Below are 23,003 nucleotides of genomic sequence, written 5' to 3'. Positions count from 1 at the left end.
CATCAGACAAATCCCAATTAACCCTGATACCAAACTCCAAGTCATTCCAGGGAAATGGCAGACAGCGTCTCTAGTGAATACACGTGCACAGAGCCTTGGCAGAATACCAGGGAACTGTCCAGCAGCAAAGAAAGCGGGTCAGTCGCCACGACTGAGTGGGATTTATACCAGTGATGCTGAATGGGTTCCAAATACTTCATATTAATAAAAGGAAAACGCACACGATCGTCCCAATTGATGCCGACAAAGCATTCGACAAAATCTAACACCCTTTCAGGATAAAAAACACTCAACAAGTTAGGAACAGAGGAGAGCTTCCTCCATTGGACGAGGGGCACCTACAAAACTCCACAGCTAACAATGTGCTCAGCGGTGACGGACTGGAAGCTTCCCCTGCAGGCAGGGACTCGAGCCTGTCCACCCTCGCCGGCTCTGGCTGACTGTGCCAGTTCCAGCTGGGTCAACAATGCACGAAAAAGGAAAGGCGCCAGCTTGGAGAGGAAGAGGTAGAACCCTCTGCGTGTACAGATGACGTGACCTAGGACCCAGGAAACACTCAGAAACCCGCCAAACAGCAGCAACAACTATTCCAATAAACAAGTTCAGTGAAATCACAAGACACACGATCGATGCTCAAAAATAAGTAGTGTTTCTATACACTAGTGATGAGCAAACCAAAACGGGAATTAAGAAAACAGTTCCATTTACAGAACGTCACAAAGAGTAAAATCCTCAGGAGTGCAAACACATACTCTGAAAACTACAATACGTTGTGACAGAAACTAAAGACATAAACAAACGTATGTCTTTACGTTTGTTTCATAGACTGGGAAGACAATCCTGCCAGATGCGACCCCATGTGGCCCTGCCAGCACCCCATCTGCTCTCGTTACAGAAGTGGAAAAGGTAATCCTGAACTCCTGTGAAAATGCAAGAGCGCACGCGGGGCCAAAACCTGCAACGAGGAGGAGGAAGTGGGAGGACACACACATCCTGGTCCCACTGCCCGCTGGAAGCGCAGCATTCTTCCCCACCCGGCCAGTCCTCAGAACTACCCAGGTCACCACAGGGGGACTGCGGTAACTCTCCCAGCCCAGAGGGGCCTGGAGACGTGAGCACTAAATGTTCTGTGGGATTCTCGGGCTCAAGAGAGGCATCAGGAGAAAGAGTGAATCTGAAATGTATGGATTTTACTTAACAATGAGGTGTGGATGTTGGTTAGTTGTAACAAATGAGTCACATTCATGTCAGATGTCCATACCAGGGGAAGCTGGGCGCAGGACTTATGGGAACGCTATACTCACTTTGCAATTTCATGAACCTCTTTTTAAATACAAGTTTTATTTGAAATAAATAAAATACTGACCATAAAAAATCAAGACAAGGGCCAGCCTGGTGGCTCAGGCGGTTGGAGCTCCGTGCTCCTAACTCCGAAGGCTGCCGGTTCGATTCCCACATGGGCCAGTGGGCTCTCAACCACAAGGTTGCCTGTTCAATTCCTCAAGTCCCACAAGGGGTGGTGGGTTGTGCCCCCTGCAACTAAGATTGAACACGGCACCTTGAGCTGAGCTGCCTCCCGGGTGGCTCAGTTGGTTGGAGCGCAGGCTCTCAACCACAAGGTTGCCGGTTCAATTCCTCAAGTCCCGCAAGGGATGGTGGGCTGCGCCCCCTGCAACTCGCAACGGCAACTGGACCTGGAGCTGAGCTGCGCCCTCCACAACTAAGATTGAAGGACAACAACTTGACTTGGAAAAAAGTCCTGGAAGTACACACTGTTCCCCAATAAAGTCCTGTTTCCCTTCCCCAATTGAAAAAAAAATCAAGACAAAAGCTGGTCTCCCAAGAGTCATGCAGATGGCCAGTGAGCACATGAGAAGGGACGGGACACAGCAGCCATCAGCACGTCCAAACAGAACGCCTAGCGCATCAGGACGACTGCCGTCCAAAAGAAAAGTAACAGGTGCTCGCGAGGCTGTGGGGACAGCCAAGCCCTGGGCCTGTGGCTGAGTGTAAAATGGTGGCACCGCAGTGCAGAGGCACAGAACAGCCCACAGGAGCCCTGACCCCCAGACAAAGGGAAGTGTGTGTGCCGAACTAAAGCCAGCACCTGTGCCAAACTGCAGGGTCTCTCAGGGACACAAACAGTGAGCCCACAGAGGTGCAGAATCAAGAAAAGCAGGAACACCAGGCTATCGGGGCTGCTGCGGACGCTCCTTCCCAGGATGTGGGGAAGCAGTGTTGTCGGGGACATACACTGACTGGTAACGAGGGGCCACAGCCGCCTTGGGGAAGACAGCAGTCTCTCCACACAGATGAGTTTTCCACAGCTAGAAAACACGACAGACCGCCAAGCACTACTCCCAATGTTAAGATGCTTCATGAGGCTCGTTTGAAGGAAATGGAGTCCACTGATCCATATACTGGGGGAAAAAAGAAACACTTTGGCCACCACAATCTACGCGGTGAGCTGAAGCAGCCGCCCGTCCTCCTAAGGGAGAGCTGGCAACTCCAGTGTCTCCAGGGAAGACGCTGTGACGTGTCCTGCATTGGCCGGCCCGGCGCTGTGTGTGGAGGGTCAGTCAAGAGCTCCACTCTCTCGGCAACTAACATGGGTGTGAGGGTGTCCGCCAGCACTACAGGGAAGGCGCATTAAGCACCCAGCGACTGAGACTCCGGCCAGAAAGCCTCCACATGGACCGTGTCTGGAAGTACCCCAGGCTGTGCTTGGGACACACAGTCAAGACCACAGTTACCGCCCTTCCCAAGGTGACAGCTGAAGCAGGACAGACCCTGGCCTCCCAGAGCCAGTGGCTGATCCCAACGCAAGTCTGTCTCATCCCCTCAACTGTGAGCCACACAGAGGAAAACTGAAACCATGGGGACCATCTCAAGAAAACAAATCTCAGAGTGAGAGTGTGAACAGCCAGCTTCCACAAGAGGACTTCCAAACAGCCTGTCTCCAGGCCCAGGAGGAGCAGCGGAAGAAACATGAGCCAGAATGGAAGGAGAGGAAAACCAGGTTCTAGGCGCTCAAAGGGGCCTTGCCACGGCTGCAGATGAGCAGCGTTAGCAGCCTGCAAACACTCCTTTATCCTGTACCTTTTTTGTAAATGTCTGCATACCGTCCTCCCCACTTTGGTCAAAAGATCTTTCTCTGCTCTTAACTTGTTTGTAACGTGCAGTGTCGGTGGATTCTTCATGTGCCGCGATCTCTGAAAAAACGTTACTGCCTTAAAGCTCACAAATTCAAAATGGTCTGAACCTACATCCCTGTACAACTCAGTTTTCTATAGGATTTTGACCTAAATTTTTAGTGTTACGTTCCCTCTGCTCCAACATGAACAGAGCTGCGGTTCCCTCCAGGCAGGAGCATTTATGTGCTGGAGGCAGCTGGCTGCACCACAGGCTTTAGCAGAGATCGGGTGATGACAAGTTATGTACAGGCTGGGCTGGGAGAAGCCACCTGTTCGCCCTCTAGAGACGCCAGCAGTCTTAGTGAGACGGGGCAGCACAGGCGTCATTATGGCATCAGCGTTCTGCCTACGGGACGTGCTGAGCCCGAGTATGTGCGCCTCTGTTCTGATCCCTTCATGTCACTGCCGTCCGTCACTCAATATACTCTTCAAAACAAAACGTCCATAGCTCATTCTAGCCTGGCTTCTTTGAAAATATAGAGGACCGTACTGAAATTGGAGGAGGGCTGCTTTAAGGATTACGATGTTTTGTCAAACTTAAACCTTATCCAATTTATGGAAAAGACTAGAGTTGCTTCACATCACATCCGTGTTTGTTGCACCTAAGTTGAGCTTCTGAATTTAGTACTGCCTAAGATTTTCATTAAAAAAATGTTCTCATGAAAACAGAACTGCACAGAACTCTTACACGTGTGTGTCCATGTAAACTGGTGACACGTGGTAACTGTGCACAGATCAGCTTCCTGGGTCAGTGATGTCCTGTCTGTATGCCGTGTGACCACTGGGGAACTGGAAGAAGGGCACACGGGGCCTCCCTGTACAAGTTTTTATAACTTCTTGTGAATCTAGAATTATTTCAAAACAAGGTATTTTAAAAAAAAAACCTCAAAATTGAGATCTACATGTAAAACCTACAACTATGAAACTTTCAGAAGAAAATATAGGCGAACATCTTAGGAACATGGCCATGTCAGACAAAGAAATCTTACACATGACATCAGAACCGCCAGCCAGGAAAGAACGAATGACTATGACTTCATGAAGGAAGGACAAGCCAGCATTGGAGAAAACGTTTGCATATCACACATCCCACAAACAACCTTGTACCCAGACTACATAAAAAGCTGTCATAACTGAACATTATTAAGCCAATTTTTTTTTAAAGATTTTATTGGGGAAGGGAAACGGGACTTTATTGGGGAACAGTGTGTACTTCCAGAACTTTTCTAAGTCAAGTTTTGTCCTTTCAATCTTAGTTGTGGAGGGTGCGGTTCAGCTTCAAGTTGTTGTCCTTTCAGTCTTAGCTGTGGAGGGCGCAGCTCAGCTCCAGGTCCAGTTGCCGTTGCTAGTTGCAGGGGGCTCAGCCCACCATCCTGCCCACCATCCCTTGTGGGAGTCGAACCAGCAACCTTGTGGTTGAGAGGACGCGCTCCAACCAACTGAGCCATCCGGGAGGCAGCTCAGCTCAGCTCAAGGTGCCGTGTTCAATCTTAGGTGCAGGGGGCGGAGCCCACCATCCCTATGGGGAGTCGAGGAATTGAACCCGCAACCTTGTGGTTGAGAGCCCACTGGCCCATGTGGGAATCAAACCGCAGCCTTCGGAGTTAGGAGCATGGAGCTCCAACCACCTGAGCCACAGGGCTGGCCCCTAAGCCAATTTTTTAAAAAGGCAAACGACCTGACCAAGGGGATGTTTGTATAGCTAACAAATACACAGAAGCTGGTTGACGTGATCAGCCATTGGAGGAACATGATCAGAACTGGCTAAGATGCTGCTCCCATTAAGAGTGGTTGAAATGAAAGATCTGACAGTCCCATGTGCTGACCAGGACATGACATGCCTGGGTCTCACAGGGCTGCTGGGAATGCCATGGCCCAGGCCTCTGGGATGTGTGTGGCAGCACCGTAAGGTCCAGGCACAGCAGTCACAGACGCGGCAGCTGCCCCCGAGATAGCAGCCCAGGCGCACACGGACGGGGCAGGGTGACAGCAGCTCTGTTCACAACAGCCCCAAACTAGAAACCACTCAAATGACTCAGCATCCGGTGAATGGATACACTGTGGCACGTCCACGTCACCAAGACCACTTGGCAACAAAAAGTAGCGGAGTGTTAACACAAGCTGGGTGAAGTTCAGAGGCATCAAAGGTCGCGTACAGTTCTGTTTGTAGGAGATTCTCAAAGACAAAACTGGTAATGGAGGGGAACACATCAGTGGTTGCCAGGGGTTATACGACTCTAACGGGCTAACATGAGGGAGTTTGGGGCGATGGGACTGTCCTGTGTTTGTGTCCTATGATGTTTACACAAATATAAACCTATTGAAGTTCACACACCTGTACACCTTCCCTAAAAAAGTAAAATTTACCCTGTGATGATAAATCACCAGCCACACACCGGCAGTTCTGAGGTTGTAAATAGGAAAGTACTTTGTAAACGGAAGATCACCATCGAAATGTGTGTTCACTGAATTAAGCAGAACAAGGGATATTACTAAAGTGGACATTACTGACCACAAATCCCGATCCAACACTTACTAAGGAGACAAGCTTCCAAGCGCCACTGGCCATCTCCCGGGATGTGTGCCAGGAGAGAAAAAGCACACCAAGCCACAACTAGTCAACCACAAAACAAAAAAACAAAAAAACAAAAAAACGCCGTGAGGATTAGCCCTGGGTCCACCTCACACCCTCAGAGCACCTGTGTCGTGGGGTCAGGCGTGCTTCTCTCCCCAGGTGTGGCCCCTGCCCAGATGTGGAGCACCTGCCACGCAAAGCAAAGGTAGCCTACCAGGCACCCACCCTGAACCCGTCCGTCCCGCTCGGCCCTGCCCAGCTCAGCTCACCTAAGGCAGGCCATCAGGGCGGGGCCCACACAGACACCCGGCACCAGAGGTCCAGGCCCACTGTGCGCCACGCTTAGGACAGATTCTGCTGGAGAGAGAGTCTGCCCACAAACGCATCTTCCTGGACGGCCCCCTCATAACCCCGTGCCCACTTTTGTGGGTCCAGTCTTGCTTCTGGGGACCCCAACAAGGCATATATCTGCCAAGAAGGACTCCCAGTGGTTAACGGAGCTCAAGTGCATAACCAGAGTCTAGCGGCCACTGCTGACAGATGCCTGCCTCTCACACAGTCCGCATTTCAGGGAAGACATACAGACTGAACCTTCAAGCTCCCGCACTGTGCTCCTGCTGTCGGAGCCCACCCTAAGAAGGGAGTTCCTGGTATGGTCTTTTGACCAATGGGCTGAGACCTGCCATGTCCAATCAGAGCTTCTGACCAATCACAGTGGCAGACCAATCAGGAACCAGAGCGGGAACTTTATAAAAGGCGCCCTCCCCTTGTCTCCAGGACACACTTTAGGTTTCCCCCAGAGGCTGTGTTTCCCCATTTTGCAAGTTGTTCACTTGAATAAAGTTTCTCCTTTTGTCCACAGAAAGTCCCCTCCCAAACTCTGGAGGGGCTGACGTTCAAAACCTTCTCAGTCACCTTTCACTTACCTGGGGGCCACATCATCACCGAAATTCCCCCAGTTTACCCAACCAAGAAAAGTCACTTACCTGGAAGAGTATGAAGATGAGAAACAGCTCGTAGACCACACTGACACACAGCCAAAACCTCCAGTAAGCTACAAAGACACAGGACACAGCATTAGGAGCCCAGGCCCGCTGTTCCCGGCCACGTCTGTCTCGCACGGAATCCTGGCCACGTGGCTCCTAGACACATGTGCCACCTGTTCCGGGCCCCTCTCGGTCCCCAGAAGAGAGACTTTATAAAGCAAGACCTAACTCAGAAGGGAGCACAGTTTCTCCCTGAGTGCGTCCTCATTCCTTTTCTTCCCTTCAGTCTTTAAATCTTTTCTTTTTCTTGTCTCACTGCAGTGGCCCAGAAGGATCAGAAACTGCGGCACAGAAGCAGTGACAGTAAACACGCTTGTCCTGTATTTACTAGCAATGCTTCTCACCTTCCATATGAAATAGGTTTGCAGTAGGTTTTTGGTGGATACCTTTTATCATGTTAAGAAAATCTTTTAATTCCAGTATACTAAGTTTTTATCACGAGTGAGTCTGAAATTTTATTTTTCTGCATTTGAGATAATCAATGTTTTTCTTTAGTATTCATGTGATGAATTACATTACCACACTTCCTAATGTTAAACCAGCCCTGAATTACTGGGATTAAACCCAATTTGGTCACAGTTATTTGTTTTAGGAAACTATCTTCAATTCCAACCAGCACACTCAGGAACTTGTCCTTCTGGTCACTACATTACAACACTGATTACATGCTTAAAAGACAATGAGAGTAGCTCTTGAATGTCCTCACCACCAAACAAAACCAGCCTGCAACTGTTAAGAGGTGACGGAGGTGTTAACTACGCCCACTGTGGTGATCACTTCACCACCCGCACGCACATTACATCACACTGTACACCTTACACTTTCACAGTGTCCTGTGTCAACTATATCTCAATAAAGCTGGGGGAAAAGAACTCATCCCTTAAAATTCCTTTCTCAGCCAGGACTCCTCTCTGTACCACGTGCTTTCACACCCTCACATGGAAAGCTCAGCTTTTCACTGGGGGACGAAATATAACAGGAAGAGAAGTCTAAAACTATTCTAAAACGCAAATGATAACTTTTACCTTCCAAGAATCTTGATAATCCTACTTAATGAAGGCCAAGGTATCCATTTTCCCTTAGCTTATGTCTGTAAGAAAAGTCACCAGCCTACTTTTAAAAACGAATTCACCTTGAATAAAAAAGGTGGTGCTCACAAACCACTAAGATCCTGGACCAGGAGACCCAAAGCTGGGCCATGGTTGTTCTATGGAAATCTTCCTGCAGCCAGGGAAGCAGACCAGAGGACGGTCAGTCAGCTGGGGGGGGAGGGGGTACCAACACCTGAAGCCGCGTCTCTCTCAGCAACAGCTCACTACACAGGGTGTCCCCATGAGTCCGAGGGCCAACCCAGCACCGTCAGGGAACTACGCCTCATGTCCTGATGGGAAAACAGCCATGGAGATTCATGACAAAGCAGCCTGGCACAGGCAGGAAATACAAACGTGGTGTGTGCTTAGGGAGGTTTGCTAACATAGTTCTACACACTGGATAAGCAGCTGAGGTGAAAAACTTATTCTTCAAGAGAAACAGCTCGAGGGAGGGAAGCTTAGAAAGTCCTCCCTGGTCGAAAGGCTTGTGGTGAACTAACTCGGGTCGCCCTCACCCCCAAGGCCGCTGTCCAGTCAGTGCCCGGCCCGTTGGCAGTGGGGCCGCCCCAGCCGCAGGTGCGCTCACACACACATTGGTCCCAGGGGCTCAGAGACAGCGCCTGAGACTTCACTGTCTCTTCCCCCATCACTGCCTGTCGCGGGGGCAGGCCCTGCGTTCCACCCCGAGAGAAAGGTGGGCAATCGCAGAATCTGTCACTCTCTCCCTGCATCCCCCACCAGGGCCCAGACCTGCCCACGCCCCCAGTTCCCAGCAGGCCCTCCCCATACATTCACACCACCAGGATGTCCACTTCCTTCTCGACTCCTGGGGCTGGTTCCCAGACCCAGTCTGCAACCCCCTCCATTTTCTTCCTAAACATCGAATCTGAGCATCTCGAGGCCCTGGCACCATCCCGCCAGACAGACGTGCACATCAAGAGGACGCCTTTCTCTTGGACAACACACGTTTCAGCATAAGGGCCCCTGTGCACTCTCTGTGGGGCCAGAAAATCCGCCTCGCCATTCGCCTCGGTGTGCAGCGCTGACCTCGGACTTACTTCCATGTAAGCTGACTTGAGAAGTCGGAGGATGTCCTGCCAACCACAAGACGCTTGGGAGCCGATGGGCTCCCCACGTGAATTACATCAGAGACTGGCAAGGAAACGTGGAGTTGACACAAAGCAACTCAACTGAAAGAAGGGCAGAGCAGGGCTCAGAAATGTCACGCTGCCCTCTGCACAGGGGACCTGGCTTAACACGCAAGACGGCTCAGACATGAGCAGCATCGCAGACTGGACAGAGCCGAGGGGCCGCCTGCCGGGACAAGCAGCTGCCCGCTGGCCAGTCTGGCCCCGGCAGGGCCCTGTCTGCCCGGCTCAAGCTGCGTCCCGCACCCGGTGAGACCAGCCTTCAGCTACAACCAGCTCCGGCTGGGCTTCCCGCAGCTCTTACTCTTCCTCCCAAATCGATTCAACAAACTGAACTGCACCTGGATTTCCACTGTGATTCTGGTGGTTTCTAGGCTACTTTCTCACTTTTTCCTTGCTCTGAGTAGGAGTCCAAACCCTTCTAAAGAAAGCCTGGACGTGCAGACGACTGAGACGCAAGTGGTCCTGCAGCTCTGGACTCAGGGAGCTGACCCCGCCCCCCTCAGCATGGGCTGTGCCCTGCAGCTCGGGAAGCTCACCACTGCCCATGCCCAGCGACCGTGAAGGTACCATCCAGCACCCATGCCCCCAACAGGCACTAAAAGGGCAGAGTGGCCGGTGAGGCCGTGCCGGGACCCCCACACTGCTCAGGGCACCCACTGCGCCCACTGTGGTCTGCGGACACGTCCCTTCTGGAGGGCAATCCAGTAATCTTTCCGATGTGCCTGTTCACGCTCTGTACCTGCCACTTTCCTCCCAGGACTCTGTTAAATGAATCACCAGGTGTGTACACACCGAGCTCTGTGTGAAACTTCACCATAAAATTGAAAACCCCTAAATATACAATCATACAGAGTTGGTTACATTAATTGTAGTACATTCAAATGACGGCTAAACAAGCAGCCATTAAAACCAGCTGTCAGATAAAAAAGTACAGAAACGCTTGTGTTAGACCTGAAGTGGAAAATGCATGATATACACCCACACATACGATTCCAATTTTTTAAAGCTATGTATGTGTACACGCATACAAACACATCAAAACTTAACTGGTTCTTTTTCTGTGAGTAGTTTTTATTTTTACTTAATAATATTTTTTGTATTTTCCAAATTTTCTACAAGAAATACACACACCTACTGAGACAGAAAAGAATCATGTTACTAAGTTGTGACCCTTTGGGAAGACCACGCCCTGCCCCCAGTGAGGCTGGGCCGGGGGCAGGGTGGGGGGAGCGGCAGTCCGAGCACGCCGGCCAGCTGAGGTCCCGGGGTTGGTTAGAACTTCCCATAACTTCGAGGGGTGGGGGGCAGAGGCAGGAGAACTTGCAGGCAGGGCGGACGCCTCCTGGCCTGTGGCCCAGCCACCTGCTCAAGCCCACTGGACACTCCTGGGGTGCCTGGATCTGTAGAGCACCCCTGACCAAGACAGAAGGGCAGGGGCAGCTGTAGGGCCGGGGGAGGAGCAGAGTGGCTGAGAGGGTCAGAAAAGACTCTAGTGGCTGAAAGAGGAGGAGCTTCCAGGTAACGTCAAAACACACCCCTCACCCTCCTCAGATGACCACAGTGTGGGCCGGCCAGGAAGGGGCCAGGAAGAGGGAAGGGCAGGACATCCACACCCAGCACCACAGACAGAGTGACCACTCAGAACAGAACCGCCACGCGGGCACACACAGAAAAAGAAAGGGCAAGTTACCTGGATGAGGTCTGGAAAATGGCCCGTCTTTAGCTTGTGTGACTCCAAAACATAAGAAAACCAAAATACTGGCCACAATACCTCTGCAAATAAAGAACAAACAGCCCTCAGTGTGCGTGAGCGCAGGTCCATGCCAGCTTCTCCCAGGCAGGAGGCGGGACCCCCAGGATGCCCACTGCGGTCACAGCCCCTGACCCCAGTGGGGCAGGGAGGTTGGAAGTTGGGCTTCGGGGGCAGAGCTGGGTGACTCGACAGCAGGGAGGGCTGGCCAGGCCAACTCCAGCACCACGGCCTCAGCAGCCCCCACTGCAGCTCCAACTGCCCGGGGCAGCACCACCGAGGGAAAAGACCCCTCCACCTAGGCTGTGCACTGGACACTGTACGTGCCGCACGTCAGCCACCTCACAGGGTCTCATCTTGTGGAATTCCGTGTGTACATATGTAATAAATTTGGTCATTTTCTCCTGCTAATCTGTCTCATGTTAATTTGATTAGTCCAGCCAAAAGAACTTGGAAGGCGGGAGGAAAGTTATTTTCCCGTCCCCAGTTTGGCGAGCCAGCCAGGGACACTCACTGGGACCCTGCCAGCTCCCTGGACTGCTGCAGGTGGAGGCCAGGGCCATGTCACAGGAGCTGCAGGCGGACATTCTCACCTTGTCAGTCTCCTGGTCTCTGTCTGTGTGCATGGGTAGGAGCTACAAGTGGTGTGAGACCTTTGTCTCTTCTGAATTTAGATAGGCAGGAAAAATATTTGTGCAGCTAACTTCTTGCACCTCGAGACTCTAGGGTTTTCTTTATTCTTTCCTCCCAGAGATGTTCTTTTTTCCCTGTGTCTGTGTCTTGCATGTCCTTTGTCCTAAGAAGGAACTACCACGAGGACAGAACAAAAGCACAGGCTCCTATAAGCCTGTCGTTGGAGCCGGCCCCACAGGCTGGGGTTCTCTCCAGACCGGCGTCTGCGGAGACAGACTTTGCTGTGGGTCCCCATCTAAAAACCCATGAGGTATTTCTTTCCTTCTTATTCGGTGTCCCGGGAGCTTGGCTTTGTGACCGGGGAACCTAATCCTCTCTGGTCCCCAACTATCGGCCAGGTACACTTTTCAGGGTGGCCAGTGGGAGAATCTGGGGTTCCCAATGTGGCTGTGCCCAGCCGTGCCAGCGCCCAGGAGAAAGTGTCCTGAGGGGTCCCGGCCCTAAGGGCCGAGTGTCACCTCAGCCTTCGTCACCTGTTAGTGCTGGACACATCCCAGCGCAGTCACGCCGGCCTGGGGCCACAAATCGGTGGGTTCGTGGCTGGAACACCTGACAGTTTTGTGAGACCGGTTAAACCATATGCACCCCACCATCCTGACCACCTGGGTGATGAAGGTCTGTGCTATCTGCATTTTGGGGAGTAAATTTCTGGGCCCCAGAGGCTGCACTGTCTGCGTCCATGGTACAAATTTATTCCAAGCCCAGGAGGTCACTTCCAGGTATTTCCATAAAAAGGCTTATTGGTTTGAATTGCTGTTGAGATGAACGGATCCTACTGTCACTGCCCAGACACAGATCCTTCAATTAGAAAAACTTCTAAATTGGAAATTTTTTAGAGCTCATACCATAATAGCGGTTTTACTGGTATCTAGAGAGACCAAATTATTTTAAAATGAACATAAAGAAATGTAACTACGAGCCTTACGAACAAAAACCAGCTGGGGAAGACTTACTGAATACTCTGTCTCTGCTTCCCTTCCTTTGGGGTCTTACAGAAGCCAATAAAAACATTAGGTAAATTAATAAGAGAATGTGCAAAGGTTGAGGGAGAATCAAGAGACTTGTCCCAAAAAAGTGAAAAAATTGTAAAGGATATTAAGAAATAAGGTGAATAAAGGAAACATCGCCAGGAGCAGAACAAAGAGGAAACAGAAAGGGAAGAGGCACAGCACTCACCGGACAGGGTGGGAGTCTAGATGGTGACCAAGAAATGGCATAAACAGACACTGACGGGTTCAGAAGGTTCTCACACAGCACTCCCAAAGCTTGGGCCAAAGGGACCCTGTCAGTCTTCCCATGTTGCCAGTAAAGCCTGCTCTATTTAACCCCGTTTGGAGAAATTTAAAAAGCCGTTAAGGCAGAGATTACAAGAAACCCGACTAGCAGCCAGGTCGCTTAATGAACCTAAAGGCCGATGAAAGGACCAGGGCCTTGGCTGACCCCTCGCTGGGACCCAAAGCCTTCTGACTCAAGAGTGGGAAACATGGCCAGGGGAGAGAAGAGAGAAATGTCCAAGACTCCCTGGTATGGGAACTCGTGAACTGTGGTACCAAGACCCACTGGTGTGGCCTGGACTCATGGCTACGATTAGGTTAAAAGAATATGGAAATGTAAGGTTGGGTAAGAGTATGGAAATTGGAATGTTTAAAAAGGATGTATGTTAAAAAGTCATGTCAATTTACCTGTATTTTTATGGGACACTGGCCGTAAACAATGTAAAATCCGACTGGAGGCTACAGTTAGGAATGTAAAAGTTTTTCAAAGAAGGTTTTCTAATAGCTTCATTGAAAGCTATTAGAAAAGGACAAAGGACAATCAGAGATAAGAGATACCAAGGAGGCTGTGGGGCTGCCGTTACCCGTCCAGGCGGCCCTCTGCGGGGTCGAGGGCGAATGGAAGGACCACCGTTAGAGACTCCAAAAACCCAGGGGGGCCGCAAGCTCCTGTGAATGGATTGCCTCCTGAGCCCAGTGAGAGGGAAGCACAACCTCACCCAGTGGCTGCTGCCTGCCAGGGGCCTGCAGGCCCTCAGTTCCTCCTTTTGGCCATCAGAGGGGTGACTCTGAAAGCAATGCCCTTGGCACCCTCCTGGGTCCATGCAATTGTTTAAGGCCACCAAAAACATTGTTTGTCCTGGCTGAAACCTTTCAAGATAGCTGAAAAGCCGCAATAACTTCTTGATCAGAAATTTCGTAGAGCAGGAAGCCAAGCAAAGGACTCACAGCCTGATGGGAATCTCTTACAGACCCCTCCCAAAGCTACAATGAAACTATGTTGCCAGAGGGAAAGAAGGTTAGGGGTGATGCAATAAGACCGGTACATCAACCTACTACTGTCACGTATGTAGGTTACAACCCAACTCCTTGGGAACGCTGGGCAGTGTTGTTATCTTACAAATCTTTGCAAGACCAGAACTACAACTCTGGGGGCAGTCCCAGCCCACCCAGCTTTATCAGCTCCGCTTCCTAAGACTGAAGGAAAAAAATGGGAGACTGAGGTCTTTCTGAAAACACAAACTGCTTCTCTGGCCCAAGACTCCCACGCAAACTTTAATTGTCTTCCCCACAAATATTAATTAGAAAATGCCTTAATCATCTGAGTAGGTTAATGTATTACCCATCTCATGACAGTGATTTTAACACAAAGGCATCTGCCTGTACATTCATGTGTGGTTGGTGGTTTCTACCTGCCATGACATTGCTAATTTGTAAAAGAGCTCTATTTAAATGGCTTAAACAAACAAGCACTTACATAAAAATTCTCAAAAATATAATAGAAACTAATCCAAATGCTTTTCAGGCTCACATGATCTGAGAAATGTTTGATACTGTGGAGCTGGTCTGAGTTTGGTTTGGTTAAAAAGGCATGTCTGTGGAGTTACCATCATTTAGTATAATACTTTCATTCCACCTGGGTTTACGAGTCAAATAAGTTCATGTTACCTGTGTTGCAAAATTTGTCAACAAGAAAAATAACTTAGGTTGATTAAATTCTCATAAGTAACCTAAACCTATAATTGTTAATAATTGTTAATTGTTAAGAGCAAGTCAATTAGGGGCTGGCCGTGTGGCGCAGGTGGTTGGAGCTCCATGCTCCTAACTCCGAAGGCTGCCGGTTCGATTCCCACATGGGCCAATGGGCTCTCAACCAAAAAAAAAAAAAAAAAAAAAAAAAAAAAAGAGCAAGTCAATTAAATAAATGTTAAGTACAATAGAGGTTTTTCAGGTGAACTCTTTTATCAATAATTACATTTCATATGTACTTAAAAATGGTTTCCTAAATCTCTTTGAAACTTTAAAGTTTTGCTAGCTAAATTAAATGATGGAAATTCAAAGAATATCCAGAGTATTTTCAAATAAGATGAAACAATGATGCATTAATTACTGAACATAGATTTATCTTTGGCTTCTTAGCCTTTGGTTGTCTTAGTAAACATGTCTTGTTCCTCAGTGAGATGATACTATGGAAAAGCATATATTCCTGAAAATTATGGGATGTATTTATAAGTTAATTAATCTAAAGAATACTGATGTACCAGACAATTCACATTACTTACTTCGTACTGTTTTCACCAGAAATTAAAGTTTCTAAAGGTTAAGGATTCTAATACCATGTTTCCCAGAAAATAAGACCTAGCCAGACCATCAGCTCTAATGCATCTTTCGGAGCAAAAATTAATATAAGACCCACTATTATGTTATATTATTATTATACCCAGTCTTATATTGTATTAAAATAAGGCCGGGTCTTGTATTAATTTTTGCTCCAAAAGACGCATTAGAGCTGATGGTCTGGCTAGGTCTTATTTTCGGGGAAACACGGTGTATGTAATTAAAGCTACAAATAACAATAGGGACAACAACTGTGTATACAGGAAAAATAGGGTATGTTGTGGCTTTAAAAAAAAGGTATGAGGTATGGAGATGTGTTTTTGTTAAGGGAAATGAAATTCTGTCCTGGTTATTTCTGAATGGGTATGAGAACAAGAGACAAACTAAAAGGGACAAAGAAAGTTGTAAAAGTTGATGAAAAAGGAATCTTGAGGAAGAAATCTACGTGTGATCAAGTTGGATAAGACTGAATGAAGGGTTTTAAAGAACAAGCTTTCATATTAGGTGCACAAAAACTCAATATCCTTCCATCTGCTGAAAGGACAAAGATTTGCTGTACCACTGCTCTGCTCCTGATAACATACTGTAGAAAGCTTTCTGCCCAGACAGCAAAGATTTCGTGTTTTATCAAAGTAATTTCCTGTGCTTATTCTGTCTTAATTGGGTATTTGATTACGTACGAAAACAGAATCATCTCAATACTGACAGCGAGCGTCTATCTGAAATGGCCTCGCTTACTTTCCTGCAAAGGTGTCAGCGACAAAGCTATAGATTGTAGCACGCGAGGATGAAGCCCACTCTGCTTCTGCTAAAAGGTCCCTCCCTTTGCGAACCTGGGGCCAGTCCTTTGTCGTCTGGATGCCCTTGGAACATGGCAGTAGTCCGCTCCTAAGATGGGTAGACAATGGCTGTAAATTAAGTCCCAGTTGGGCGACTGGAACCCACGCTGGTCCAACTTCTAGGCTCCCTGGCACACGCTGTTCCTCTGCCGCTGCACCCCTGCTCCACGCCACTGCACTCAAGCTGCACTTCGCTCCATGACCACTCAGTCATGGCTGCTCTGGTGTCGTCTGCATGCCTTCTAGATGGCTGGAAGCCACCCCTACCACAAGGCTGATGCCCTCACAGTGACACAGAGACTTAGAAAAGGTGCTTTCCACTTGGGGCACACCTTCCACAATCTGCAGTGATAGAGCCACCACTCCACCGGGCAAACCACCCGATCCGTGACCAAAAGCCTCGCCAACTTCCTGCAATTATCTTCGCCCGTCACCCTCTACCAATAGGCAAGGTCGAGAGAACAGAAAAGCCGGATTCAAGCAGAACTAACCTTAACACAGGACTGAAGGAGCTGATGACACAATTACAATTTTTGTGACTTTTTGTTTGAAATATTGCTGGTTGTTTAGTTTTTGGTTTTCTAGATATAAGGAAAATTTTCTCTTACGCTAGTTATGACTTGAAGCAATTTGATAAATTACACCTTTGAAGGCAGAATTGAAACATTTGTCTTTCTCTCCTTATTGGACCCCTCCAGAATTCAGAAACTCTCCGTGAGCACCCTTATTTTTATGGCAATATTATTATCTACGTACGTTCCCTACAACCCCGCTCTCCTGTAACAGAACACAACTGGAAGCTGGTTAGATGCCAGGCTTTGCCTGGAGTGCTGCCCAGACTCAGATGTGAGCAGGTGGCTTTCAGGAACTACAAGGCTGACTTCTGGAAGCCAACAAAAGCCTTGGAGACACCCCGCCACCCCACTTGCATGTTCCCAGGAGCCTCGCCATGCGGGCACAGAACGTCACTTCTTGGCAGGTGTGGGACCCGAGATACTCTGGGGACCCCGTGAAGAGAGGGGCTCACTCAAACCCACAAGCACTGCAGGCAAAGCCCGAAGGCAAGTCTTTGCCTTGGTATCTCTGGCCTCGAGAGGCCTTTTCAGGCCCAAGCTGAGGATTCCTTGTGAGCGGTCCTAGCAGAGCAGGTGTAAGAGCCCGTACGGTGGATTACCATGCTGGCAGCTCCTATGAAACAGCAGGCCACATTGACTCTGCAAACAAGTTAATCCTAACTCAGCTATCTGGTAAAAATGGGGGTGGTTTAGAGAGAAATCTTGTTTCAGTTATGCACTTTGTAGATACAAGTCTAGTGCTGTTCATGGCCTCCTGGGGTTTTTGTTCCCACCTGTAAATGAGTGGATGCTGATTCTTCTTGCTCCCTCCGACACCTGGCTACGGCTCTCGAACACTGTTCTCCCACCCTCTGACTGGAATCACTGGGAACTAAAGCTGCCCTTTCCCAGGCCAGCAGGTGAGTACGGACGCCTGACAGCTCACCTGCCGACAATCCTCGTGCCTGCTGCAGGCAGTCACCAGAGCCATTCCCACCACACAGCAGGAGCAGCTGTCCGACTCCCCATGCCTGCCCCACGCCACCTGAAGGAGCTTCAAGGCACACATCCAGAAGCCTCCGTGAATCCTGCCTGCAGAACCCAGAAACTGGGTGACAGTCCGCTCCGGCCACTGGCTGGTTTTCTGTTTCCGCAGAGATGCTATTCAACACCTGGGTGCTTGCACCAGGGGCCTCCCTCAGGGACCACCTCACCACCGCCTCCGAAGTGGGACACAGCTGTCAAACTGAGCCGACCTGCTCTCAGGACAGAGGCTGGTGGACCAGGATCTGGAGCAGCCATCAGCCCGTCTTCTGGGATGTAACCCTTCGGGGAGTATAGTGGGCAGGGCTGAGGACCTTCGGAACAGGGTCCTCACTCTGGCATGTGGCTGTCCTGGGCTGAGGGTGATCACGTCCCTGAGCGCTCCCTGAGGAATGTAAATCAGCAGGCTTGCCAGACACAGCTCTCTGAGACCCGTCCAGGGCAGCGCGGCATCTGATTACGAACGTCTGCTCTTCTCATCGTCCGCAATGACATCTTCCTCGTGCTTCGCTCACTATGTCCCCTCCTGTCCCGTCTCTGAGCCTCGCGTGTATGTGGGTTCCCAAATGTGCATATGTAATTAAATTTGGTGTTTTTCTTGTTAGTCTGATTCATCTCATGTAAATTATTAGATCGGCTGAAAGAATCTAGGAGGGCAGAGGACAGTTTCTTCCTTCCCCACAGGACGTCCCACAGTTTATCCATCACCTACTGAAGGACGTCTTGGTGACTTCCGAGTTTAGGGAGTTATGAACAAAGCTGCTGGAAACACCCAGCACACCAGTGTGCAGGTTTGTGGGTGGACCTACGTGTTCAGCTCCTTTGGGTAAATACGAAGGAGCACGATTGATGGTTCGCAGGTGACTGTGTGTTTGGTTCTACGAGAGGATGAAACTGTCGTCCAACGCAGCTGCAGCGTCAGCTCCTCCAGCGGAGGTGGGAGTTCCCGGTGCTCCACATCCTCCCAGCAGTGGGCACTCTGTGTTTTTGACCATCTGTGTAGTGGTGTCCCATTGCTAACTGGCACCTCCCTGATGACAAATGATGCTAAGCATCTTTCAGGGGCTTATTTTCCATCTGTGTATCTCCTCTGGTGAAGTGTCTGTTCAGACATGCCTACTTTTTCATTGTGTTGTTGTTTTCTTACCGTTGAGCTTTAAGAGTTCTTTGCGGGATGGCCGGTGGCTCAGTTGGTTAAAGCACAGTATTCATAACACCAATGTCGCCGGTTTGATTCCCACATGGGCCAGTGAGCTGCGCCCTCCACAACTAGATTGAAGACAATGAGCTGCTGCTGAGCTGCCCAGAGGGCGGCCGGATGGCTCCGCGAGCTCTCAACGAGGTTGCGGGTCAATTCCCGCATGGGAAGGTGGGCTGCGCCCCATGCAACTAAGATTGAAAACTGCGACTGGACTTGGAGCTGAGCTGCTCCCTGGAGAAACACACTGCTCCTCAATAAAAACTTTTTTAAAAAGGTATATTTAAAAAAAGGACAGTTGTTTGCATGTTCTGGATACAAGTCCTTTATCAGATATTGTCAAATATTCCTTACCAGTCTGCAGCTTGTCTTTCATTAACAGTATCATTTACAGATGCACGTGTACTTGTACACATACATGGGCGTCCCAAGTGTCACCAGCAGTACGTGGATCAATGACGTGGGCTGCATCCACATGGCGGGACACTGCCTGGCAGGGAGCCTGACCACTGATACACAACACGGCTGTCACAAGCCGTCACGCCGAGTGAGGACACGAGGCACAGGGCGCCTGCTGGATGGACGGCCGCACTACAAAACTGCACAAAGGGCCAGAGGACCTGTGGTGACAGGTCAGTGGGTGCCTTGGTCAGCGTGAGGGCAGATCGTGGGGTCCCCTCCGTGCTGGCCGGCAGGTGTGACTGTGGACACTCACTGAGCTATGCACTGTAACCGGATACGTGTCACACGAAATTGGCATTGGTATCGCTGACTTAAGAAGAAAACTAAACCCACCCTGCCCCCCCAACAAGTGACAGAACTTGTTAGACTCATAAAAAGAACAATGACACACAAGCCGAAATTGAAAGCTGAAGGAAAACAAACCCATTTCCTAAATTTTTAACAAGGTAGTGTTAATTTTTGAAAATAAGCAGAACCTGTAGAAAGTATTTCCTATGCAAGAGGCCTCCTTAAGGGCATTAAAAGCTCTGATATGACACTAATAAGTCAGGCCCAGCGGCCTCTCCCAGTTGGCAAGGCTGAGCAGGGGTTGCCCCAGGAATGCCTCAGCACAGACGGGGAGCTGCCAGCACACGGGGGGGGGGGGGGGCACAGGGGAAGGGCTGGGCTGCAGGTCCAGCTGGAGTCTTGGGGGAGAATGACAGAGCATAGCTGAACCCATGCGCCCACGAAGACGGCCCACGAAGAGTGGCGGCATCACTGCGGCCTTGGAGGCTTCCAGGGAGAAGCTGGGGGCCTGTCCCAGGCACCACCAGCAGAAGCACAGAGCCAGGGGGCAGCTCCTCCATGCCCCAGAGGTGGGCGAGGACCAGAGTCATGAGCTACAAGGAGTCCAGGGTCCCGATAGCGCAGAACTTCAGAGAAGGGAAGGGCCGGGAGCCCCTGAACCTTCCTTCAGTGCACGTGCACTGGGGCTCCGCAGAGAGGACCCAGGTCCCTGCTGTGCCAGCTGGTCGCCCTTTGTGCTCACTGTCCCAGCCTCCCTCAAGCAGGGACAGCTCAGGCCAGGGGCCAGTGCAGGGTAAAGGGCTAAGAACACAGTCCCCGGCTGCTGTCGGATGTGGGCAACACGCGGCCCTTCCCCTCAGGGGTCCAGGTCGGAGGGCAGGCATCTGCTGAATGAGAACCAATCCCCTACCCTCAGGGAACACTCCGCGGACACCCTGCATGGGCCCACTCTTGCTGAGAAGTCACCTTCTTCCCTGTGACACTTCTTGCCTGGTGACATGAGAACTGTTCATCTCTGCCCTAATTTCACAGCCACCTGGGGACAGCCCCTTAGTGTGACCAAGTCCTGTTTCTCAGTCCTCCCTGCCCAGCGGCGTCCAGGAGACACGACAGACCCTCCACACTGTGAAATTAACAAAGGAGGCCTCCCAGAAAGTTGGCTGTCACGCGGTGGGACCCTCCACAGGAAGGAACCACCACCTGCGGACCAAGTACAGAAAGGTAGAAACCGTCAGCTCCCTGGGCCGTTGCTCTCCTCCGACAGGCTTTCCTTCTAGGGCCCTCCTAACCTCCCCCTTTCACATTATAATCGGGCTCCTCGGGGTTTGCTGGACTTGCCGTGACTTTGCTATGGCTTGCTTGTCCAGGACTGCAATCCTTTCTATTCCTGAATAAACCCCCTTTTGATGGTAAAATAACTTTTATTTTTAAAGTCGACAATACCCAGCTGCACAAATTACAATAAGACCAAGCTCTACTTAGAAATGTTCTCTGGGCAAACGAGGGCCCCTGCCTCACCGCCCCCAGTGTCCAGAGATCCACGCTCCCTCCACAGAGACCTGCTGCTGAGGGCAGTCCTGGGGCCACCCACAGGGCTCCCTCCTCCAGTCCTGGACCCCATTTCCCATGCTCCACAGGCCTGTGGGCGATCGAGGGTTGGCAGGGGCGGGCCGGCAGCAGGCAGTGCCTGGGGAGAGACCCCCAGCCTGGGAAAAGAGGAAGATGCTGACTGGGGCACGGTGGGTGGGGGCGGGGGACCCTACAGTGGAGCCAGGAGCTGATCTTCCAGGTGAGGACGAGACCTGAGCTCCTCCAGGGAGCAGAGCCCTGAGCCCAGACCCCCTGGCAGCCATTTCCAACCAGAAACGCCCCTGCCACAGCCAAGGAGCCCGGAGGGGTTACGAGACCACTGTGGGTGGCTCTCAGTGCCCACAGAGACAGGAGGCACTCCAGATGGGGAGCCACCTGGTGTCTTAACGGGCTGCTGACACGGGCAGAGCACAATGCACTCCCTGGCAGATGTGAAGATCTTCCTTTTACAAAAACAAGGGCTGGTTCCAAAGGGAGGCCTGACAAGCCCCAGCCCCATGAACCAAAGCTGACCAGCGGTCCCGACACTGCCCGGCCCCTAGCATCTCCTTCCGTCTGTCCTCACCCTGGTGGCAGTCTCCGGACCCCTCTGGCCTCCTGTACCCTCCCAGCAGAGCAAGTGGGGCCCAGGGCCTGGGCTGGACAGTGGCAGCCGCCTAGGCCCCAAGATCAGGAGAGCAGGGGGGCTCCGTGGGCCTGGACAAGGAGAGGCGAGTCCATCCAGTGTTAGGGACTCAAGGAGTGAGTGCTAAGAGCAGCTCATCACCCTCCCAAACTTGAGCAACTGGCCCAAGTCCACGGGATTCAGGCCAAGGGCACGACCTGCCTACTCTCTCTGTCTGGAGCTGACAAAAAAAGACAGTCTCCCCACTCCTGACCCGAGATCGTCTGCCTGACAGTCGTCTCATGTCTGAAGCGGGTTTAAATTTTCCAAAAGCGTTAGTATCAACAGCGCATACAACGATACTCGCTGACAGGGGACCATCACCGGCCACCAGCGAGATCCACACGCCCCCAGACACAAACTCACAGGCTGGGTGACACTGATTCATAATGAGACACAGACACTGAGTCTTTGTTCCCCTTTCTGGCACAGAGGCCCCAAAGCCTCAGGATTTCCTGTGATGAGCAGTAAAGGGTCTTCCGTTATACGAATGAAGTGAAAGTCTCAAAGGAGGGGGGCTGGTCGCCAGGAGGGCTCTCGGCCCCAGCCCGTCCTCCATCCCTAACTTCCAGGAGGTTGAGTCCAATCGCCAGTGGCCAGAGTTAATCAATCCCGCCTGCGCACTGCGGCTCCGCAAAGCCCAGAAGGACGCGGTTCCGAGGGCTTCGGGGGGGGGGGGGGGGGGCAGACCAGGAGGTGTGGGGAGGGCGCCTGGAGAGTGCAGGGAAGCCCCAGGCCCCTCCGCACACCTGGCCCCACGCATCTCGGCGTCTCGGCCGAGGGCCGTCCTCAGTCACCGCCTCTTCCCATAAACCAGCGACCCAGGGAGTGTTCCTGAGTTCTAGGAGCCGCTCCAGCAAATGATCGAACCCAAGGAGGGTCCTGCAACCTCCGATCGACAGCAGTGGGTCTGAAGCCCAGGCGACGACGTGGACTTGGGAGGAGGGGGCTCGTGGGACTGAGCCCTTCCCCTGCGGGCTCTACGCGGTCGCGGGTGGACCGTGTCAGCACTGAGTTACGCCGCAGGACACTCGGGGGCTGTGGGAGCCTCACTTGTCCCTTCCATGTCAGAACTGGTGACCACAACCCCTCTTTAGGCCCTGTCCCTGGAGTTGCCACAGCACACATTCTGGTCTCGTGTGCAAACACAGCGTGGACTGCAGGTTACAGGACAGATGGTCCCCTCGAGGGTCCCAGGGAAGCGGGGGAGCAACCTGAGCACAGCGAGGGCCCACAGCCACCCGCCACGCCTC

General features: G+C 51.2%; 1 protein-coding gene across 4 annotated transcripts in view; it reads right to left on the bottom strand.

Annotated features, from left to right (window-relative positions):
- The window catches only part of PTDSS2 (phosphatidylserine synthase 2), a 35,993-nt gene that overhangs the window by 4,820 nt on the left and 8,170 nt on the right, over nucleotides 1-23,003 (bottom strand). For 3 of the 4 annotated variants that reach the window (XM_081064113.1, XM_081064114.1, XM_081064115.1), the window contains exons 3-4: nucleotides 10,748-10,830; nucleotides 6,756-6,823 (exon numbers count right to left, since the gene is read on the bottom strand). The exons of the other annotated variant lie outside the window; for it this stretch is intronic. In XM_081064113.1, coding sequence (XP_080920239.1) covers nucleotides 6,756-6,823; nucleotides 10,748-10,830 — 151 coding nt within the window. The remainder of the gene's footprint in view (nucleotides 1-6,755; nucleotides 6,824-10,747; nucleotides 10,831-23,003) is intronic. 4 annotated transcript variants of the gene reach the window in all.

The sequence above is a fragment of the Rhinolophus hipposideros genome (assembly GCF_964194185.1).
Source record: "Rhinolophus hipposideros genome assembly, chromosome: 10".
NCBI lineage: Eukaryota > Metazoa > Chordata > Mammalia > Chiroptera > Rhinolophidae > Rhinolophus > Rhinolophus hipposideros.
The sequence above is the reverse complement of the archived record's forward strand: the minus strand, read 5'-3'. Positions and strand labels throughout refer to the sequence as shown.